Source organism: Thermothielavioides terrestris, chromosome 2 (assembly GCF_000226115.1).
Source record: "Thermothielavioides terrestris NRRL 8126 chromosome 2, complete sequence".
Taxonomy (NCBI): Eukaryota; Fungi; Ascomycota; class Sordariomycetes; order Sordariales; family Chaetomiaceae; genus Thermothielavioides; species Thermothielavioides terrestris.
In genome coordinates this window covers 6,545,735-6,567,464 of record NC_016458.1, presented here as the reverse complement: position 1 = coordinate 6,567,464, position 21,730 = coordinate 6,545,735, and the positions used below count along the sequence as shown (strand labels likewise).

The following is a 21,730-nucleotide window of genomic DNA, read 5'->3' as shown; positions in this document are numbered from 1 at the left end:
CGGTGATAAATATATTGAAGCGAATATATTCTAATAAGGAAAGTGTAATTGAACAAAAGGAAGAGAGAGAAATAAGAAAGAAGGAAGGAGAAAGTCAATAACAGTATAGTTGTTAATAGTCGTTGCCCTTCCTTTGCGATAGCTCGATGACAACTTGGTTCCGAGACCAAGGAATCTCCTTCACTTCCTTCTATTCCTTAATGGCGATACCTTTATTATAGTGTTCCTTCTCCTAGTCGATAGGGTATACCTTTTTATACTCTTTGACAAGTTCCTTAGCATCGTCAACAAGTTGGATACGTAGGATCTACTAGTTGTCTTTGACGGTAAATCCTTTCTATTGTACTAGGTACTCGACTTTAGGTCTCTAGTTCCTCTAAGTGATACGCTGTTGTACGATTCTCTCGACTTCCTAGTGCTCATCTCCGTCAACGATCATAGGGCTAGAGGGTTCTGTGTTACGGCTAAAGGGGTCTTTCCCCTAATCTAGCTTCTATAACTAAGAAACTGAAACTATAGGATAGACTTTTCAACTAGCTAGGAAGTTAAGCTTATAGGCGTTCTTATCGATTTTATAGATAATTTTGAATAGTCTTGCCCACTATAGTAACTACTTTCGTTTAGGCTTTTCTAGGAAATAGTATCTATTGTATAGTTGTAGGTAAATGGTATCTCCTACGTCGAACTCGGTAGGTATATACTTATTGTTATAATGTATCTTCGCGATAGCGCTTATATAATCGATCTATTCTACTACTTCCTTCTAGTACTACTGTCTAAGGATACTAATAGCTTTAGCGGAGGCAACAGTGCCCTTCTTACAGTAAAGTATATCTAGGATAGAGCGTAGTTTAAAGCTGTATACCAACTTGTTTAGCGATCTTCCGATAGTGACTATAAGCGTATTGTTGAGATTGTACTATAATATAGAGAGAAGTAGAGGCTATAGTGTTCCTAGTTTTTCTATAACTTCTATATAGATAGCGATTTCTACCGTTTAGTTTATCTTTTCTAACTGACCGTCCGTCTAGGGATAATAGGCTATTGAGAAAAGGAGGCTAACGCCTAGGATATAAAAGATTTCTTTTTATAGGTCAGAGGTGAACTTAGTGTTTTAGTCGCTAATGATTTATATTAGGAGTCCCTAATCTATATACGTTAATGCTCTAAGGATTATAATTGCTTATTCCTCTATTGACATTTTGTCGTTTCTAGCTATAAGAAGCTTCTTCTTATTGAACTTATAGGTGATAGTGTATATAGCGTTGAAGATTAGGTACTTTTTCATTGACTATAGTGTCCCTTCGGAGGGTATATCGAGTAAACCAACGATAAAATCTATAGTGATAGTGTAGAAAGGCTATAGTAGTATCTGAATCGGCTAAAGGTCTTTGGGCTTTAGTTCTTTTAAGGTTTGGTTCTCTCTGTATATAGGGCAATGCCGAACGTACTTATATACTATCTAGCGCTTTTAGTTAAATGCGAATACTAAGAGGTTCGCTATTATATTGTCTATATTAAAGTGGTAAGTATTGTCGTATACAATGGCAAGAATATCTTTGATATAGCTATTAGGGATATAAAGCTTCTTTACTCCTTTATAGTCGACGTAGTAGAGGAGATCGTCCTTTAGTTCGTAGGGTCTAAGCTATAGCTTTTGGTACTACTTTCTTCGTAGCTCTCCTTTTTACTCTTTACGTTCTCTCTGCTTAGCGATCTTCTTAGCTTGTTCTTCTATATTGTAGAGACTCCTAATGATCTTATTGTATTGGCGGTCGTTGGGGTAAGCTATAGTTAGCTTAGCTTTAAACTCGTTACTAATAACTAGCTCGAAGATACTAGTGTCTATAGCGTAGTATTCTTCGGTATTGATCTAGGTAGTAGACTAAATGTCTTCTAGTTCGTTGGTAGCGTTTTAGGTTTCGTTAGGGGCATCCTCTTCGAAGGTTAGTAAATGTAATAGGGCGTCTAGTACAACGTTAAGCTTTCCTAGTATATAGAAGATGTTGAGGTCGAACTAGGATAGCTAGTTTACAACGTTGATGAGCTTTAGGTTAGCCTTTACAAGGTCTATAGTAGCGAGAGATATATACTTCACAATACCCCTAGTCGCTATATAGTCTATTAGGATATTTATAGGGTATTGGTTTAACTATACTATTTTCTAGAGCTTTCTAACTGCCTATATAATAGTAGCGACTTCTACTTCTATACTTCTATACTTCCTTTCTATATTAGAAGTTAAGCGGGACAAGAATATAATAGGCTAGATCTCGCTATTTAGGATGTCTTAGCTAGGGATACTAGTACCGTTCTATTTGCTATAGAGTTGAAAGACGATTACTCTATATCCTTTGCCGCTTGTATCAAGCTTGATGAATAGCAGCTTATTAGGATAGTAATGATATAGGAAGTACTATTTATATAGGTGTTCCTATAGTAGCCTAAAGGACTTTAGTTCTATTGGTATAAGCTTGAATTTGGCATTTAAGGTAAATGCTTTCCTAGCGTTCTTCGACTTAGCGATAGGAAGGTCTTCGCTTACTCTCCCTTAGGCAAGGAGTTTAGTCTTATAGTCCTATAGAGGCTATACTTTCGCTATATACTATAGGATACCTTTATATAGCTATCCGGCTATACTAAGGTATTGTTCTAAAGTCTTAAGGGTATTGGGGAACTTAAGTTTCTTAAATATAGCGATCCTATTGTCTATCTTAGCCACTCCTTCGCCATTGACTATATAGCTAAGAAGTCTCACTGACGGGTAGGCTACGAAGGATTTTTCTATCGAAATGTGAATATATACTTTATCAAGGATGTTGAGAACCGTCTTAATATACTTGAGGTACTCCTTTATATTCTTATTAGCGATAATGATATCGTCGATATAGATGTATATAAAGTGCTTATACTTATAGAATAAGTGGTCTATAAAACGCTATACAAAAGCTAGTGAGTTTTTGAATCCTATTAGTACAACGTTTAAGCGTTCTAAACCTCTAGGACTAATAACTACTATACAGTTATAGTGTTCTTCTACGACTAGAAGCTAGAAGAAGAATCTAGAGGCGTTGAATACTATAAAGATTGTATTGCCTATTATTATATTTATAATGTTGTCTTAGTTGGGCAATAGGTATACATCTAGTACCACCAATGTATTTAGGGGCTAAAGGTCTACTATAGTTTTACCTTTGGTTTTTCTAGTAACTATACGATAGACTACGAAGACTAGGCAAACGATAGGGGTTGGCTAGTCTATAAAGTCTATCTTTCTTTACGTATATAGTTTGTCGTATTCTTTGTCGACGATTGCTTAGTCTTTGGCGTTTAGTGAGTAAACCCGAATAGGCTTAAGCTGATTCTACTATTCGTCGATAAGTGGAATTCTTATCTTCTAATCCTTTAATATAGGGACAATGCTATAGTTATAGAAGATGTTATACTTGTCTAGTAGTGCCTTTATTTCTTTTGTATACTGTTTGTCCTTGCTATAGACGCTTACCCTTACTACTAACTTAATGTATAAGATGTCGTTTAATCTCTCGATGCTATAGGATAGCGTATAGAACTCCTACTTAATAGGTAGCTTATACTTATCCTTTGTTAGTATCTTTGTCATCGGTTCTTTACCGCTAGGCTCCGGTTGTATAGTTGTTGTTATCTATATATATTTATTATCTACAACGTTATCCTAGGTCTACTACGTAAGGTTCTATACCATTGTTTAGATGTTCTCCTCTAGGCTATATTGAAGAAGGTGTCCAATACACTGTCCTTTAACAATAGTGATTAGGCGAGCGGTGTTGTTCTTTACAATAGCCTAGTGTACACTCTTCGCGTCTACAATAGCGTCTAATATACCCTCGACGTATAAAGCGAAGTAGAGCTTATGTTTTTAGCTACCTAGATTATTGTTATCGATGTCTATAGGCTCGAATATAGTCTCGATTAGGTGTTCTATTATAGGTATAACCATTATAGTATTTATAGCTTTCACCTTTTAGATTGTTCTTTTCCATTCTATATATACTCTCACCTTTATATTGTAAATAGACTAGAAGTAACAAGTAGATATATTAAGGTCAATCTTTACTCTATTATAGAGTATAAAGTCAGTTCTAATCAATAGTTTTGCTCCTAAGCCTTCAATGACGTTGGCTATTATAGTGAAATGACCATCTACGTTGGTACTATAGACGATTCCTTAGATATAGAAGTCAAACTCGACTTACTTCTTGACTTCGAAGTAGGCTCTAACGTCTTTGACAAAGTGTAGCTTTACGTTGATCCAACGTAGGTTTTTAGCCTACTTAGAGATGAACTCTTTGTCGACGAGGTTGGCGTTGCTACCTATATCGAAGCAAACCTCGGTGCCTAGCTCGCCTAGGTTTACGCTAATGTTGATTATAAGGTATATAGCTTGCTTGTCCAATGCTTTTAGTAGCGATATATATAGCTATACTTTTATAATCTGTCCTTCGGTTAGTATAAAGTTTATATCCTTACTATTAAACTCGTCCTCGTTGTTACTAAGGTCGTACTAGTGGTCCGTCTAAGGTTATATAGGTCTATATTTATCTTTATCACTATCGTTGGCTATATATTTGAAAAGCTTATAATATATTACAAAGACTCTACTATAGACGGTATATTGCTAAATCTATAGGAGCTATTATAGTAGTTTGTTCCAACTTAGTCTAGGTTAGCAAAAGGTATAATATAAGTAGTAAGAACTATTAGCTTCCTTGTCTTCTAGCTCTTTGTCCTTAGCTTTAGTATTATATTTGTCGATAAGAATATACCTAGTCTTCTCTAGTATTTTACAGTAAAGGTTAGCGTCTTTGTTGTCTCTTATCACTATGATCTCACTATAGTATAAGAAGGTGCCGTCTTCGAACTACTTTTTATATATATATATCTAAATCCATTGAAGTCGTCGAAGTCGAGGTGGTCTTCCCTAGTTACTGTTGTCGCCTCTTCTCTAGCCGTTGAACGGTCTAACTCCTCCTTTACAATCGTTGAACAATCGATATCCTCTTCTATATCTAGTTGTACTATAGAAGTTTCGGTTATTAAATAGCTATACTTAGTTACTATCTTTATACCAATTGTTTCTAGGTCGCTAGGGTTTATCTCTATCTCTTCTCTAAGGATTATAGTGTCCTCTTCTACCTCTTTCTATCTAGAAGGCTCTACTATCCTCTTAGTTATCTCTTTGTCCTTCGTCGTCGTACTCTATATCTATATTGTTGACAATAGGACTATAGCCGATAATATAGCCTTTAGCGGCGTCCTAGCGGAGCTTGTCTCTAACGATATATACTTTGGTGTTGAAGATACTAAAGAATGCGCTTATCTCTATAGTTATATCTAGTTTAGGGTATAGCTAGCGAAGCTCTAGATAAAGGTAGTTATATAGGTATATTAGACGTTGCTCCTTAGTAGTATCTCCCTAAATATATATATATTTAAAGTATTTTATAGTAAATTTCTAGACTAGCTTATCTTTATAGTTGTCCTTTATAGTATATCGGTTTTTATTTAGCTATTTCTCTACTTTATATCTTTTAATATTGAACTCCTTTTTTAAACGCTTAGTCTACGCTTTTATAGATATAGTCAATGCTACCTTTTCTATAGCAGAGAGCTGCTACTTATACCATTGTAGCACTAATCCTCGAAGTAGGGTCTATATCTCTATACGTAAAGTCTCTTCTTTTGCTAGGTAGTATCTAACGACTTGATCTACCTACTTAACCTAAAGGTTGACATCCTTATAGTATAGCTGCTATTTGTTGTACTATAGGTCCTAGGGTTCTTTAGCCTCGTTCTCTATATTTGGCTAGAAGAGACTAGTATCCTAAATCTTTTATTTCAATGTAGGTGTAGATGGTTATAAAGATATAGTACTTCCGTCCTTGGTTTTAGGCTAATAGTCTTCTATACCTATAGCCCTATTCACCTTTTTAATTATAATGTTTAGGTTCTCTATTATTCTAGCTATCTAGGTAAGAAAGTCCTATATAGCGAAGGTGGCTTAGATATCTATAGCTCCGGCTACTTGTCCAGAGGGTCTAGCTCCTTATCTAGAGGGTCTAGCTACTTGTCTATATAGTAGGCTTAGTATCTCTTAGAATAGTAAAGAGACATTAGAATCGAGTAAACTGTCTATATATTCTGTTCTAAGGTTCTAAATAACTATATCTAGTCTAGGAAGCTTAGATAGGTACTAGGATAGTTGGCTAGGCGTCTATAGCGACGGCTAGGGAACCTAGTTGAAAGTGCTAATTAGCTAAGCTATCGGAGATAATAGGTTTTCTTCTTTAGGTTGTCGATTCCGAGGTAGTAGATCCTACGATCCTCTTAACGGTATTTAGTAGTGTTTGCTGAGATTATAGCTATTGACGGTATAGGTGTTGTATCCCTATTAAGGAATAGTTAACGTGTTTTAGGGCTCTAGTTGCTCCTAGAAGGTTAGGCTTAGTAGAGTTGTTGGCTAGTTCTTAGTCGGATTGTATCTAGTTCTTACCAATGTTTCTAGTAGTATAGCTAGTCCTAGTTGCTAATCGTTAGTCCTCTAAGGCTTTAGGGTCTTTAGTAGTCCTTAACTCTTTAGTACTAAGGTCTTTAGCATTTCTTAGGTCGAGTCCTTAGCCTCTAAAGTAATATCTTCGATTTTAGGGTCTAGGATAAGGTTCTTGTTAATAGCTGCTTAGACTTTGTACCTAATGGTTGTAAAGTAGGTATAAGGAATATAATTGTCGAGTATCTAAGAGAGAGAGTACTTTGCAATATACGGTGTTCCAATGTACCATTGGGCATAGGCGTCTCCTTCTAGTGCCTCTTTAAGTGATATAGCGGCTTCTAGGTATTAGAGGTCTTAGGAGTTGATAGTAGTTACCTATTAGACGTTGTAGGTGACCTCGAAGTCCTTAATAAACTTAAGTGTCTACTATACGTCCTTATAGACGTTGGCGTTTATAAGGCTTAAATCCGTCTAGCTTCTAACTCTTTGTAAGTACTTAGTGCTAGAATAACGGTAGCTAGGTTGTAAACTAGTTCGTTATAGATCGTATACTCCGAAGTTTACTCCTTTATAAAGGAGTATTATCTACCTTAGGCGTTGCTCTATATAATTTGTTGGGTATAACTCGTAATGTCTCCTAATCCGAACTTAGCTCCTTTCGACGGGAAGCGAATAGGTTCGAATCGTTAGTAGGCACTATTTGTTATACGCCGATGGTCCTCGGTGACCATCTGACGGTAAACGTATAAGGGTGAGAAAGATCAATGCCTCTTAGCCTCGTTAGCTAATAAGGCGGTACTCCTAAACACTAGTATATATTACAAAAGTATATTGATGTAGTCTGTCTTCCTATAAAGGGGTTCTAGGTGAGGTTCCCCTTTTTAAGGGAACGCTCGTCACCCTTGACTACGGTGCGGTCATGGGTGCCCTTGCCACAGTTGTGTATGACAGTTAACTTTGTTTTCTTTTTTTCCGATTTGGTTGAGTTTTCGTAAAGTTGTTGCAACGAGTCTTTACGATTGTTCGTTGTTGATGTTGCTCGAAGTCGTCGAGGCCCCGTCGTGGCCCCGCTTACCCTGTGGCGATTATAAATATTTGTAAGCGGCAGTCTCCGAAATTAGTCTTGGCGGGACCTCTTTAGCTATAACCGGGCTCCGCTAGCGTTGGTTTTGCTCTCTAAGCTCGTGGATCTATCCGTTACGCGATGAGGTCGTCGTTAAAGAGGTCCCGCCAAGACTAATTTCGGAGACTGCCGCTTACAAGTATTTACAATCGCCACAGGGTAAGCGGGCCGCGATGACTTAGAGCAACATCAACAACGAAGAATTGCAAAGACTCGTCGCAACAACTTCGCGAAACCTCAACCAAATCGAAAAAAAAAAAAAAAAAAAAAAAAAAAAAAAAAAAAAAGAAAAAAAAGACAAGGTTAACCCGCACCCTAACCTTAACCTGAATCCTAACCATTAAACCCGAACCCTAACCAGCGGGGGGCTGGCGCCGCCCCCCGCACCCCCGGCGAACTAACCCTTGGCGATAGTGCAAACCCCTTGGCGGTCTTGGCGGGGTACTGACGCTGTAAAAACATTGCCGACAATTGGCCGAAATTAGTCTTGGCGGGACCTCTATAACCTCCAGCCGCGATGGTGCGGCTTCTCCAGTAGGTTGCCACTCAGTAACCCCAGATTCGTGACATTGTGGGGACTCTGCACTAAAAAACATCTGGGGCAATATCCGCCAAACTAGAGTCATCTAGATGTACGTTGTGACCTGCCAGTACACTACTCTACTGGTTAGAACTACCTACCTAACCTACCTAGGTACTTGCCTACTTGTTCGAATTACTTCGAGTTGCAGAGCTATCGATGAAGCGTCGTTGGACTGACAGATTTGGGGTGCGGACAGAGAGCGCCACAAGCGCACTTCGACGCCGGTAGTATTCAGGACATGTGCCGTGGTCGAGAATCGGGCTACAGGTTTGCTGCCCTGAACTTCTAACGCCAAGCACTTGAGAAGCCCGTCCCGGAGACCACGCTGGTTCTCCCAGCCACACGATCTTTTCACATACTTGGTACTTCAGTAAGGGGAGGAAGTAAACTTCAGGGAAGGCGTACCTTGGCTTACCTGAGATGCGCACCGTTCAAAGACATCTAGAGATGCCTGTAAACACACGAGGAACAAATGGACCGCAGGGCGTGCCCCGAGCATTACTACAGAGCTTGAGTGTTTCCTTCCGTCCAAACTTCTTTGCGGATTTTTCACCCACAACATCCCTGGAGTCCAGCTTCCGTGTTGTGCGGCCAGTCCAGCTGGAAAGACCAGCCCACGGACATGCATGTGGACTTGCGCCATCTTGCAGCTGCATCGGAAAGGAAACAACGACAATAGGCAGCCACTTTGTGCAAATCTTCGTTCCATGGGGATTGCATATCTGCCTGATCATTAGGTTTGTTCTGCAGGAAGAGAACGTCCGATTCGAGTGTTGCACACTCCAAGTTTTAACTTTGCAGGTGAGCACGGACGACGCTGCATCAACTGACCCCTGCACTGGTTGGCTGCAAGGCCAAGCCACGGTGCCGTGTGGACTCCATACTGTACCCTTGCCCGGGCCACGCCTTCTCTTTCGCTTAATTCCCCGAACAACGCGCCCAAAAAAATATTATATTACCATCTCTTGGCTGCGCTGCCTGGCCCTCTTTTTCCCTTCTTCCTCGACGGAACACCCAGGAAGCACTCCACAAACCTTTGAACAAACTCCCGTCAACTGTGTCTAGGGCACGAAGCGACCCTGTCAACTCCCCTCCATCTCCAGAGCTCAATCGACAATCGTCAAGGCACCTTTAATTTTTTTTCGCTCCACACGACGCGACAACAAGCAGCAGGTCAACCATCGCCTCAACTCGTGGACGGACAATCCATCAAAGCACGACATCCATATCAACTCAACATGTCTACCGTTGCGGAGAAAGCTACTGATGCTCCTGCGGCTGCTGTCGCTGAGGTGACCAACGCTCTGGCCGACACGTCCCTCGCGGGCAAGGACGACGCTGCGACGCTCGCCAGCGCCGCCGAAGGTCGCCGCCTCTACATCGGAAACCTGGCCTACGCGACAACGGAGGGGGGTTTGAGGGACTTCTTCAAGGGCTACCTTGTGTAAGGCAATCCATTTGGCTCTCACCTTGCGTCGATGATTTCCACAGTTACGTCCCGCCTCTTTCGCCGCCATTTTGTTCTGCCGATTATCGCTCGAGTCGCACCGCTCGATCTGTGTGGCTCGTGCACAGTTGTGCAGGACCTGGCCGGGCACGCTGGACACCATGACGCTCGTGGATGCGGCCAACAGTCGGCACCGCACCACTCTTCCTAAATCTGATGCGTGATCTCTCTTACCTTCTGGCCGTCACTAACCGTTTGTCCTCGCTGCAGTGAGTCCGTCTCCATTCCCAAGAACCCTCGGACCGACCGTCCTGTCGGTTACGCCTTTGTCGACGTTTCGACTCCCAGCGAGGCTGAGCGGGCCATCGCTGAACTGTCTGGCAAGGAGATCCTGGAGCGCAAGGTCTCGGTCCAGCTGGCTCGCAAGCCGGAGTCCAACGAGAAGACCGAGGGTGCCAATGCGGAGGGCGGTGCTGAAGGTGCCCGCCGCCGCCAGTCCACTCGTGGCCGCGGTCGTGCCGGTCGTGGCCGTGGTGGACGCGCTCGTGGTGGACGTGGCAGTGGTGTAAGTTTGCTGCAGCCGGCTTGCCGCGTCGAGGCCCGAACAGGGCAAACTGACGTGTCCCAGGACGAGAAGAAGGAGGAGGGCGCTGCTGCCACGGAGGACGCTGCTGCTCAGCCTGCGGCCCTGAAAGACGTTACCAACGAGGCCACCGGCGAGAAGGACAAGAACACCAAAGACAACAAGGACAGCAAGCCCGCCAAGGCTCAGGCTCGCCCCCGTGAGCGTCGCGAGCGTGGTCCCCCGGCTGACGGCATCCCGTCCAAGACCAAGGTCATGGTTGCTAACCTTCCCTATGACCTGACCGAAGAGCGGGTATGTGGAGCATAGATTCGGGTTTCTTTTCATCAAGGATGCAACGAGTCGCCGCTAACCCCCCACCTAGCTCAAGGAGCTCTTCACCGCTTACCAGCCCTTGTCGGCCAAGATTGCCCTTCGCCCGATCCCGCGGTTCATGATCAAGAAGCTCCAGGCTCGTGGCGAGCCGCGCAAGGGCCGTGGGTTCGGCTTCGTCACTTTGGCGTCGGAGGAGCTGCAGCAGAAGGCTGTCGCTGAGATGAACGGCAAGGAGATTGAGGGCCGCGAGATTGCAGTCAAGGTTGCCATTGACAGCCCTGACAAGACGGACGATGATGTCGCTGCCGCCGAGGCGGCGCATGCCAACGGCACCAAGCAGGGCGAGGCTGACGCTACTGAAGCCGCACCTGCTGAGGCCGCTCCTGCCACGGCTTCGGCCTAGAAGATGATGCATCACTCTTGACGAGTTTTGCAGCATACACATGAAATGGAGATGAGCTTGCACGCGCTTTTATTATTCGGCAACTTCCCTCCTTCGTCTGTATTAGTTTTGGAAGCGCGGTGCATCAGTTCTTTTATGACCGGCAATGGGTGGATGACCTCTCTTTTCCTTTCGCCGATGGGCTAGACATGACACTCAGGGAAGATGATTAAGTGGTGGGGATAGTAGTTCTGGCGTCGGGTCCTGGGATTTTGCACGGGCTTCTCAAAAGGGCTCCCTCCGGGTAGAGTTCGGGGACACATTATGCGCCATCTCGCGGCTTTCTGCAGTCGATATCCGCTAATATCCTCATGACTTACCCCTTAACCGTCTTTATTTCCTTATCTACACGACGCGAAGACACACGGGCTTTTACTTACCTCTTGTTTTCCATCTCGCATTCTCCAGGGATGTACACTAGTCCATCGCCCAGATGGGAAGGGTGCTAGTTGGTCTCCGAATATACGGTCATCCGGTGATGTGAACATGATATATGTGCCTTGGGGCACGTGTCCAACGAACTTTATGTAGCTCCTTGTTTGTTGTGGGTTGACGAGCGCAGACCTAACGAGACGGGATGTTGCAGTTCACTAGGTCGGTTCCTGCAGGGGGGCGCGCTGCGGCTTGCGTCAGGGGAGATCCGCCCCCGCCCAATCCATAGGCCTAGAACACCCCTGGGAGAGCGGCCCGTAAGTGGCCGACCCAACTAAAGTCGGACCGGAATTTACCACAGTATTCCGTACACTAGGTTCCTCAGGTTGGCCCTGCGCACCACCTCAACAGACGGCCGCCACCCCCTCGAGTGCGAAGCAAGACGGAGACGTTGAGAGCAAGCAAAGATCAGCACCTTGCACGGTGGTCTCGCGATTTTTTACTACGCCTGAAAGGGAAGCCTGAGTTTATCGCTTTATTCCTTTGCGACCGTCTCCAATCCTAGCTATCAGGCGCAAACGGTGAGGAGCGTTTCCGGCCAGCCTCGGTATTCTTCTCTTCGGCCAGCTCTCGTCCTAGTAGAGAGCGATCGATCGAGCGAGCGAGCTAGCGAGCAAACAACCTTCCAACACGCTGTCGCCCACGATGGCTTCCAAGGCCATGTGGGAGGTCGATCCTGAGACCAGATCCAAAGTATGTCCTCCCTCTGCGCCGTTATTCTTCTCCCCGAACAAAGTGAGCCCCTGGCTGCCGCGGCCTGGTACTGACTCTTCGCCGTCTCCGCGTATCTAGCTCCTCGCGATCCAGCAAGAAGCCAACAACAACCTCTGCTGCGACTGCAACGCGCCCTCGCCGCAGTGGGCGTCGCCCAAGTTCGGCATCTTCATCTGCCTGTCGTGCGCCGGCGTGCACCGCGGCCTGGGCGTGCACATCTCGTTCGTGCGCTCCATCTCCATGGACGCCTTCAAGGCCGCCGAGATCGAGCGCATGCGCCTCGGCGGCAACGCGAACTGGCGCCGCTTCTTCGAGGAGCACGAGGATACCAAGATGAGGGGGCTCAGCTGGGACGACGCGACCATCGCGGAGCGGTACAGCGGGGAAGTCGGTGAGGAGTGGAAGGAGCGCCTGAGCGCCAAGGTCGAGGGCAGGGAGTACGTCCCCGGGGAGAAGGCGGCGCGGTCGCAGCAGCCGAGCAAGAGCGCCAGTCCTGCGCCGAGCGCTGGTGGTGCGTCCTCGTCGGCGGCGGCGCCGACGCGCAGCGGGCCGAGGGCCAACACGCCGCTGAGCGGGACCGCTGGCGGGAGCAGGACGGCCAGCCCCGCGCCAGGCAAGATCAAGGTGGACGTGGACTACTTCGCGAAGCTGGGCGAGCGCAACGCGCAGCGGCCCGACGACCTGCCGCCGAGCCAGGGCGGCAAGTACAGCGGGTTCGGCAACTCGGCGCCGCGGCCGCAGAGGGACGAGCAGACGCTACCGGGGCTGGAAGATCTGCAGCGGGATCCCGTCGCGGCGATCAGCAAGGGGTTCGGCTGGTTCGCGTCGACGCTCACCAAGACGGCCAAGACGGTCAACGAGGGGTTCATCCAGCCGACCGCGAAGCAAGTACGTTCTCTTCCCCCCCCCCCCCCCCCCCCGCTTTCTGTCGTCTTCTTCGCCCACCTCCTCCAAAACGGTTACGTAAACTAACCAAGGCCCCGCGGTAAGATATCCGAGTCCGAGTTCGCCGCGCAAGCCCGCAACGCAGCGGCGCAGGCGGCACGGTCGGCGCAGGCGGGCGCCCGGTCGGCGCAGGAGGGCTTCACCCGCTTCGTGGAGGGCCCCGCCGGCAGCGGATACAAGCCGGTGAACAGCGACAACTTCGACGAGAGCAGGCGGGCGTTCTGGGACGACCTGGCCGCGGCGGCGGACAAGAGGAAGAAGACGGGCAGCTCAATAGGCACGTCGGCCATGGGGAAGGGCGGCAGTAGCAGCAGCAGGCAGACCGGGCCGGCGGCGAACAGTGCGAAGGAGGAGTGGGATGATTGGTGAGGGTGCGTACATGTGGTGTGTGGAAAGGTCAAGGGGTGGGTGCTGGTAGGGGGAGGAGAGGGCGCGATCCATCGCGTACATACATAGCGCCCGCCCAGCTGGGGTGAGCTTGCACGGTGTGGGAGCGTAGATATGCCTTTTGATTATGATTAATAGCCATTTTCACGGAGTTGACGGCGATATTCTCATGTCTCGCTGGTGAGTGACCGTATGGATCTCGATTGTCCAGGGTTAGGGATGTGCATATGCTGTGCTTAGCCGCCTGCAAAGCCGCGCTTGGCCGAGGTTGGCATCGGCTTGCCGGGAGGGCACAAGCTGGCGCGGGACGCAGCTGGGAAGCATTTCCTCTCTTCTCCGTTACACTCGCCATTGCGCCCCAGGCCCTCGCCATGTCAGCGTTACGGATATTGGTTCCCGTCAAGCGGGTGATTGACTATGCGGTGAGTGCACCACGGCCATTTGGGGGGCCACAACTCGATCAATTGCAAAACTGCGACCGCCGCTGCTCCGATTCCAGCTACGCATGATGCATGGTCCGCTGATTGCAGCCCTGCCCCGAGTCCCTTGCTGACGCAGCCCCTCGATCACAGGTCAAGCCGCGCGTCAACAAGGCGCAGACCGGCGTCGAGACGGCCGGCGTCAAGCACAGCATGAATCCGTTCGACGAGCTCTCTGTCGAGGAGAGCGTGCGGATCCGCGAGCGGAAGAGCGCCCCCGGCGGCGTCGAGGACATCTGCGTGCTCAGCGCCGGGCCGCCCAAGGCGCAGGACGTCCTGCGCACGGCCATGGCCATGGGCGCCGACCGCGCCATCCACGTCGAGGTCAAGGAGGGCGAGGACCTGGAGCCGCTGACGGTCGCCAAGCTGCTCAAGGCGGCGGCCGAGCAGCAGAAGAGCAACCTGGTGATCCTCGGCAAGCAGAGCATCGACGACGACGCCAACCAGACGGGCCAGATGCTGGCGGGCCTGCTGGGGTGGCCGCAGGCCACGCAGGCGAGCAAGGTCGAGTTCGGCGAGGGCGACACGGTCAGCGTCACGCGCGAGGTGGACGGCGGCGTCGAGACGGTGCGCGCCAAGCTGCCCATGGTCATCACCACGGACCTGCGCCTCAACGAGCCGCGCTACGCGAGCCTGCCCAACATCATGAAGGCCAAGAAGAAGCCGCTGGAGAAGAAGACGCTGGCCGACTTTGGCATCACGGCGGACAAGAGGCTCAAGGTGCTCAAGGTCACGGGTAAGTGTGGCGTGGGTGTATTGTTCTTCTATTCCGAGGGCCAGTTGGCTAACTCGCTGAACAGAGCCACCTGCGAGGCAAGGCGGCGGCAAGGTCGAGGACGTGGATGGACTTATTTCCAAGCTCAAGGAGCTCGGCGCTCTCTAGAAAAATTGTATACAAGCCGTCGGTCCTCTATAAACATGCTTCATAGAACCAACGGTCTGCCCTCTGCTCGCTCATGAATCAGGTACCTATTGAATATCGTGCGATACCTGCACCCTCAGGGGTCTTGAACCCGGATTTCCAAGACGCCGCTTCGCAGCGTGGGGTTCTCGAGGCCAAGTTTTGAAAGGCGTCACCCCGCCATGCAGCCTCTGACGTCCCTCCACTGTTGACTCTCGTCTGCCTTCCTGGTTCCTTCAATGCTCCTGTGGAAAGGCAAGAACAAAGATGCCGAATTTTCAGCAGTCTAGCATCTTGACCAGACGCTGCCCTCATCCCTGTCGGGTTTCAGCAGATTCGGGCATGCCGCACGTGCGGGCTTTGTCCGCCGAAGCCGCAGCGATGACTGGAAGAAGCCGCCCGATTGGAACCATTGGAACGAGGTCCCAATGCTCCCCAGCCCAGTGGCCGCCTAGCCAATTGGACCCGGTGCAGACGGTCGTCGTTAAAGAGGTCCCGCCAAGACTAATTTCGGAGACTGCCGCGTACAAGTAATTACAAATCGCCAAGGGTGAGCGAGGCCACCACGACTTCGAACATCAACAATGCAAAATCGCAAGACTCGCAACAACAACAACTTTACGATACCTCAACCAAATCGAAAAAAAAGAAAACGAGGATAACCCGTACTCTAACTATAACCTATATCCTCACCTTAACCTACATCCTAACTAGCGGGGGGCTAGTGCCGCCCTCCGTACCCCCGGCGAACTAACCCTTGGCGATAGTGCAAACCCCGTAGCGATCTTGGCGACGTACTGACGGTGTAAAAACATTGCCGACAATTGGCCGAAATTAGTCTTGGCGGGACCTCTTTAACGTCTACCGTGCAGACAAACTCGGTGGAGCCCACTCAATGGTGACAAAAAAAGTGTGCAATTTTTCTTCCCCCTCTCCCGCCATTTCGTCACTCCAAAGTCAACTTCGACGCACAACACAGCCCAACCCAACTGAGGAGGAAATCCTGCATCGCAGCTGCAAAACACACAACCCACCACGCGCACCCGGCAACAACTCCTTTGCCTGTTCTGAATTGGCCCTCTTCACAGCCGCGCTGATGAAAGGTCGATTCTCCATCTTCACTTCTCAGGTACGTCTCCGTGCCCCTCTCCCTTCCCTCTTCCCCCTTTTCCCGACTCCGGTGTGTGACAACGTATACATGGACTGGGAAGTCTGTGTTTCTCGACTGGTGTCTCGGTTTACCATGAACATGACTGCATTGTGCGAGTTGGTGCTAATGTGCTGGCGTGTCCAGGACTACTTCTCAGGTCCGCGCCCCTCCCTCCCAGGGTCTTGACTCACCGCTTCGTACTGACCAGAATTTCAGACCATCTGTGGAGGGCCCTGTCAGCTTAATACCCCTCTTTGCACGACTTGAACTAGGGCCTCCTACCTCTCTTCAACCTTACCCTAGCACACATCCTCGGAGATGTTCACTTCCCTGGCAGCCCGCCTCCCGAATGCCCTGGGTCATGCTGCCCCAAGGGTCCCGTCCCGCATTGCGGGCCAGGCTCGTCTTCTGAGCAGGCTCGCCGTGGACGGCAGCAAAGGCAGAGCCATGCCTGCCTCCAACACGAGGGCCACTGCTGCTGCATCCGGTGTGAACGCCACGTTCACCATCAGAGTACGTTTGGCGTTGAGTACGTGACGTTTCGCCCGCGCGGGCTGTTGACCTCTGCCGCTGCAGGATGGCCCCGTGTTCCAAGGCAAGGCTTTCGGCGCCAACTCGAACATCTCGGGCGAGGCCGTGTTCACCACCTCCCTCGTGGGATACCCCGAGTCCATGACGGACCCCTCCTACCGCGGCCAAATCCTGGTCTTCACCCAGCCCCTGATTGGCAACTACGGTGTTCCCTCGAAGGAGCGCGACCAGTACAATCTCCTGAAGTACTTTGAGTCGCCCCACATCCAATGCGCCGGAGTTGTCGTCGCCGACGTCGCCGAGAAGTACAGCCACTGGACGGCCGTCGAGAGCCTGGGCGAGTGGTGCGCGCGGGAGGGCGTGCCCGCCATCTCCGGCGTCGATACTCGCGCCATTGTCACCTACCTGCGCGAGCAGGGTTCTTCGCTCGCCAGGATCTCGATCGGCGACGAGTACGACGCCGACGAGGACGAGGGCTTCATCGACCCCGGCGCGATCAACCTGGTCAAGCGCGTGAGCACCAAGGCTCCATTTGTCGTTGCTAACCCCAACGCCACCTTCCACGTTGCTCTGATCGACTGCGGCGTCAAGGAGAACATCCTGCGCAGCCTGGTCAGCCGCGGCGCCTCGGTCACCGTGTTCCCCTACAACTACCCGATTCACAAGGTTGCCGAGAACTTCGACGGCGTCTTCATCTCCAACGGCCCCGGTGACCCGACCCACTGCCAGGAGACGGTCTACAACCTGGGCCGCCTGATGGAGACCTCGTCCGTTCCGATCATGGGCATCTGCCTTGGCCACCAGCTCCTGGCTCTCGCCGTCGGCGCCCGGACCATCAAGCTGAAATACGGCAACCGCGCCCACAACATCCCGGCGCTCGACCTGACCACCGGCCAGTGCCACATCACCAGCCAGAACCACGGCTACGCCGTCGACGCCAGCACGCTGCCCAGCGAGTTCAAGGAGTACTTTGTGAACCTCAACGACGGCAGCAACGAGGGCATGATGCACAAGACCCGCCCCATCTTCTCCACCCAGTTCCACCCGGAAGCCAAGGGCGGCCCCATGGACAGCGCCTACCTGTTCGACAAGTATCTGGAGAACGTCAAGATGTACAAGGACAACGCCAAGGTCTACCGCGACAACAGGCCGTCCCAGCTGATGATCGACATCCTCAACAAGGAGCGCGTCGGCGTGGAGCCCTGGCCCCTGGCTACGAATTCCCCGTAGGGGCGTCCGTCCGTCCGGATTTCTGGCTTTGGTTCTTTGCATCGGTCATGGGTTTCGGGGGTCTGCGTTGCGTTTTATCTTTCAGTGGCTTCCGAACATCTCCTATGGGAGCATGTTTTGGGAAGAGGTCTTGAGCTGTCTGATGGCCAGATTGATACGAGCTGGACATGGCTTTTCCCTCGGGGCATGCCGTCCGCAGATAGGTTCTGAAAATTGACTTTCCATTTTACTCCCCATCTGGCAAATATGACAACACCCTTCGGTGATTGACGACGTCGTTAGTGTTGCTTTAAACTTGGAGTATTATGACACATAAGCCCACCCAATTGAGCTTGGGAATGAAATAACGCACCTCATCCAGGTAGGTCCACGAACCCGTCAGTCACGAATCTAGGCCAGCAGAAGTTCAAATACCGGGTATCTATTCCGTACAGATGTCAACTTTTTCGCCAACAAGTCTAGATAGTTACAACAGCTTGGGCGGAGCCAACATGCCCGCCCGCCCCTAGAGGGAGGGGGGAGGGGGGAGGGAAAAAAAACAACAGAGGTAGATAGGCCTCGATACTACGCCTTGGCCCGTCCGTATGTGCTCGCTTGAGCCGGTGCAAGCCTCGCTTCCTGTGCCCCCCCCTCCCGCCATATGCCATTCCATCGATGGGGCAGGGTTGCTAACTAAGTAGGCACTAAGGAGGCCTCTAGAGGGGGTTTCCGGCGGCAAGGTATCGCCGGATGGCCCGTAACATGAAAACATGTCAGACTGATCCACTGTCTGTCTGTCTGCCCTGTTTTGCGGCGGCCCTCCCTTGCTCGCCCTTTCTCGGGGCCAGACTTGGTTCTTATGTTCCTCATGGGGTCTTCTTTTCATGTCGAAGTTCCTTTTTTTCTTCTTCTGGTGATCCGCCGCTGACCTTCCGTTTCTCGCATTCTATTCCTTACGGAGCCAGGTCCCGCTTGCAGGGAAAGGGTGAGAAATGAGGAGACGGGCTGTGGTGGAAGATGCCTGCGCTGCTTGAACAATTGAGCAGCTCGTCCTGGTAAAAGCTGGGGAAAACACAAGCGGTAAGACGCCGCGCCGCAATGAGAAATGGAAGATCCCCCCGTTGCCAAATCTGCCAGGATAAAGTCTGTTGTTGGCCGGTCGGTCTTAATAACGGTCCCGTCTGCCGCCGCCACCACGTCTGCCGCCGCGGCCGCCGCCGGTGAAAGTCGGGAGCGGCTGGCCGTCGAAGCGGGAGCGCGGGACGTCGTCCCGGTAGCGGCCGCCGCGCTCAGGGTCGCGGTAGTCGTCTCGGTTGCGGTCCCGATAGTCGTCCCGGTCGCGCTCACGGTAGTCGCCGCGACTGCCGCGGTAGCTGTCATCATCGCGCGACGGGCGGCGCGGGGAAGGCGTCCGCCGGCGTGGCGCCGGGCCCCGATTGCCCCGGCCGATGCCGAGGCGGCGACGCTCGCGCTCGCGATGAGGAGGGCGGATGCCAATGAACGCTTCTTCGCCGCGGTCAACAAACAGGTCGCCGTCCTCAAAGGTGTATCTGTTGATCTCGTCCGGCCGGCCCAGGTCCCGGTGGCGATCCTTGGTGATGTGGTAATTCATGTTGGCCAACCGACGCTGGGCTAGCTCCTCGGACGCAGGGCGGTACTGCAAGGGCGGGTAGGCGCGCGTAACCTTGTAGTCGCGGCCTCTGGAGGCATTTGAGGCCGGGGGCGGCGGTGGCGGCGGCGCCTGACGGTAGTGGTTCGTTCCTCGACCCCGCGGACCCGAAGGCGCTCCCTCGACGCCTGGGTAGTTGCGCGCAGGGCCGGTTGGAACCGGCGGGGGACCGAGAGGCTGCCTTGTGGAATTGCGACGGGCCGGCTCCATTTCCGCGTTGACCAACCTGGCAGTAATGATGCCGTCGTCGTCAGGCTCGTACAGGACTTCCCAGCGGCCTGAAGATCCTCGTCCACCTTCTGACTGTTCGCGATCGGCCCACTCCACCACCTTGTCCTCGGGAATGAAGTCGACCCACAGCTCTTTTCTATTGCGCTCGTCGGGCCACACGGTCCCGTGTAAGGCTGTGCGGACACGTGAGGCTGCAGAAATGCTGGTGAACCGCACAAAGGCGTGCGTGCGAATTTGATCCAGATAAAAGTCAACCACACAATCAGGGTCGGGCTTAACGCCGGGAAATGCAGCGAGTTCAATCAGATAGTCGCGCAAGACCGACTCCCTCAAAGGGCGCATGAAATTTTTGATGTAGAGCGCAGGTGTAGCAGGGTGCTGCGATGGTGCGACTTCTCTGTCATAGTCGGCCAGGCGCTCATCAGCAATGCCGACCTTCCGCTCTTCCGATGGGAGATGTGACTGTATGTTTTCCCTGTCCCAATGCTGTGTGCGCTCTTCTGCAAGCGCATGTTTTTCTTCTTGGTCGTCGCGCGTCGAGTCTCGAATCGCGGCGCCGTTGTCCTTCACCGATTGAGCAGGATGCGCCTGCTCAGCCGATGCCGAGGGCGTGTCGCTGCCGGCTAGGTTCTCGCCAGGAGGAGGGAGGGCAGTTTCACGTGGCTCAGGTTTTACATCTGCTTCGCCAGTTTGGTCGCTAGGGCGAGCGCGCTTCCTTGTCGAATCGTTTTCGGGAGGAGGGCTTCGCGACCGTCGCTTCCTGCTCACGCTGTCCTTAAAGATTTCCGTGACAGTAGCAGGCTCAATCCCGGCAGTCTCGTCGACTTTGTCTCCGTTGGCTGGTTTCAGAGTGGGAGTCGTGCCTGAGCTCTCAGCCGTGGATGTGGTGTTCCGCGTGTGATTGTTGGCGGAGGTTGGGGGAGCATCGTCAGAAACAGAGGGCCGCAGGTAGGTGTCAGGGCTGGCTTGGGCTGGCAAGTCCGAGTTGCTCTCGTGCTGTGACTCCGCTGGCGGGCCCTGAGCGGGCGGCGAATCACGCGCTCCTTGATGGTCTGGGTCGCCGTGCTCCTTGTCGAACGCCATCAATCGGTCGACCAGATCGGCTTTCTTGCCGGTCTGTGGCAGATTGCGTCGCTTTAGCTCCTGGCGCAACTCCACCACCGTCAATCGACTGAAGTCTGTTGCCATGCTTGTCAGTATCGCTGTCGGGGAGGTGGTTGAGCTACTGAATACGCGACGCTGTGGCAGGGCGAAGCGCAAGAAAGTAAAAAGTCGCCCAATCCACCACGGCGAAAGCCAGGGTCGTCTCCTTAGCGCGCTTTCCACACGCACGGTTCCCGCGCAGCGCACGGACCAGGCACTAGCCGTCACTCAGCCTTGCGTTGCACCTGCTGTGGATGGCCGAGTTGCGCCCAACCTCTCACGTTCCGTTTTGGGAGGAGCACCCCTCGTCATCGCGGAGTTCTAATCGTACCGTACGCTGCCTTCAATGGATAGATTGCAACCCTATTTAGTCCCCGTCTTTGATAGAGCCCTGGATTTTCTTAAAAACAGAGTTTTTGAAGATTTTTGCTTGCTTAATTAAGAGAGGCACGTTCGGCAAGCATGGCGCGGGCGATGTTATTCGGTGGGTACCGAGATACGGGTGACACGTACTGTACGCACTCTGCCGAGCATCTCGAGAGTTTTGGGCATGCATTCATCTGGCTGTGAAGGCTCCTGATTTGTTCACGTGTTCGATTCGTCGCTAAACGCCTCCTTGAGTTTTTCTGCCCTCTGGCTTGGTCAATGAGCGTGGTGCTGTCGTGGCCCGCCGGAAATGGCACAATGGAGAGTCGGGTGCTATAATAGGTTCCCAAGTCCGTCTCTTTGTAGGCATTCAGGAAGGTGCAAACCCGTTTCCGGCGTTGAGCTCGCCATTGTTCGCGGCCTCGACATCCGATTTTACCAGTCGAGTCAGAAGAGACAAACTGCGCACACATTTCTTCCCTGTTGCGACGTCTTCTCGCCGAGAAACCTGCTCCCCCTCCGTACAAAGACAGCCATGTGAATGCTCCTGT

The 21,730-nt window shown here is 51.0% G+C and overlaps 6 protein-coding genes across 6 annotated transcripts; 4 read left to right on the top strand and 2 right to left on the bottom strand.

The window, feature by feature from the left end:
• Positions 1-2,626: 2,626 nt before the first annotated feature.
• THITE_2049337 (uncharacterized protein) lies at positions 2,627-2,899 on the bottom strand (the record flags this gene model as incomplete). Its single annotated transcript, XM_003652976.1, has 1 exon — positions 2,627-2,899. A coding segment is annotated over one exon (273 nt), but the record flags the coding sequence as incomplete, so codon positions are not given.
• Positions 2,900-9,248: 6,349 nt separating this feature from the next.
• THITE_125858 (uncharacterized protein) lies at positions 9,249-11,541 on the top strand. Its single transcript, XM_003652975.1, has 4 exons — positions 9,249-9,679; positions 9,953-10,247; positions 10,311-10,559; positions 10,630-11,541. The coding sequence occupies exons 1-4, from the start codon at positions 9,474-9,476 to the stop codon at positions 10,981-10,983; spliced, it is 1,104 nt and encodes a 367-aa protein (XP_003653023.1). The 5' UTR covers positions 9,249-9,473; the 3' UTR covers positions 10,984-11,541.
• Positions 11,542-11,750: 209 nt separating this feature from the next.
• Positions 11,751-13,662, top strand: THITE_2114966 (uncharacterized protein). The gene is made up of 3 exons (XM_003652974.1): positions 11,751-12,147; positions 12,247-13,056; positions 13,159-13,662. Exons 1-3 carry the CDS (start codon positions 12,100-12,102, stop codon positions 13,480-13,482), a joined length of 1,182 nt encoding a protein of 393 aa, XP_003653022.1. The 5' UTR covers positions 11,751-12,099; the 3' UTR covers positions 13,483-13,662.
• A 268-nt stretch (positions 13,663-13,930) lies between these two features.
• THITE_2114964 (uncharacterized protein) lies at positions 13,931-15,211 on the top strand. Its single transcript, XM_003652973.1, has 2 exons — positions 13,931-14,715; positions 14,780-15,211. Exons 1-2 carry the CDS (start codon positions 14,133-14,135, stop codon positions 14,860-14,862), a joined length of 666 nt encoding a protein of 221 aa, XP_003653021.1. The 5' UTR covers positions 13,931-14,132; the 3' UTR covers positions 14,863-15,211.
• Positions 15,212-15,848: 637 nt separating this feature from the next.
• On the top strand, positions 15,849-18,026 carry THITE_2170362 (uncharacterized protein). Its single transcript, XM_003652972.1, has 4 exons — positions 15,849-16,009; positions 16,175-16,187; positions 16,247-16,543; positions 16,607-18,026. The coding sequence occupies exons 3-4, from the start codon at positions 16,349-16,351 to the stop codon at positions 17,789-17,791; spliced, it is 1,380 nt and encodes a 459-aa protein (XP_003653020.1). The 5' UTR covers positions 15,849-16,009; positions 16,175-16,187; positions 16,247-16,348; the 3' UTR covers positions 17,792-18,026.
• Positions 18,027-18,935: 909 nt separating this feature from the next.
• On the bottom strand, positions 18,936-20,858 carry THITE_36898 (uncharacterized protein; the record flags this gene model as incomplete). The annotated part of the gene is made up of 2 exons (XM_003652971.1): positions 18,936-19,078; positions 19,118-20,858. The coding sequence occupies 2 exons, from the start codon at positions 20,856-20,858 to the stop codon at positions 18,936-18,938; spliced, it is 1,884 nt and encodes a 627-aa protein (XP_003653019.1).
• Positions 20,859-21,730: the final 872 nt, after the last annotated feature.

Excerpts from the sequence above, each read along its gene's own strand:
- THITE_125858 (XM_003652975.1), top strand. The coding sequence starts at position 9,474 with ATGTCTACCGTTGCGGAGAAAGCTACTGATGCTCCTGCGGCTGCTGTC. Across the intron at positions 9,680-9,952 it reads TTCTTCAAGGGCTACCTTGT|TGAGTCCGTCTCCATTCCCA; the intron begins GTAAGGCAATCC and ends TCCTCGCTGCAG. Across the intron at positions 10,248-10,310 it reads GTGGTGGACGTGGCAGTGGT|GACGAGAAGAAGGAGGAGGG; the intron begins GTAAGTTTGCTG and ends GACGTGTCCCAG.
- THITE_2114966 (XM_003652974.1), top strand. The coding sequence starts at position 12,100 with ATGGCTTCCAAGGCCATGTGGGAGGTCGATCCTGAGACCAGATCCAAA. Across the intron at positions 12,148-12,246 it reads ATCCTGAGACCAGATCCAAA|CTCCTCGCGATCCAGCAAGA; the intron begins GTATGTCCTCCC and ends CCGCGTATCTAG. Across the intron at positions 13,057-13,158 it reads TCCAGCCGACCGCGAAGCAA|ATATCCGAGTCCGAGTTCGC; the intron begins GTACGTTCTCTT and ends CCCCGCGGTAAG.
- THITE_2114964 (XM_003652973.1), top strand. The coding sequence starts at position 14,133 with ATGAATCCGTTCGACGAGCTCTCTGTCGAGGAGAGCGTGCGGATCCGC. Across the intron at positions 14,716-14,779 it reads CAAGGTGCTCAAGGTCACGG|AGCCACCTGCGAGGCAAGGC; the intron begins GTAAGTGTGGCG and ends CTCGCTGAACAG.
- THITE_2170362 (XM_003652972.1), top strand. The coding sequence starts at position 16,349 with ATGTTCACTTCCCTGGCAGCCCGCCTCCCGAATGCCCTGGGTCATGCT. Across the intron at positions 16,544-16,606 it reads ACGCCACGTTCACCATCAGA|GATGGCCCCGTGTTCCAAGG; the intron begins GTACGTTTGGCG and ends CTGCCGCTGCAG.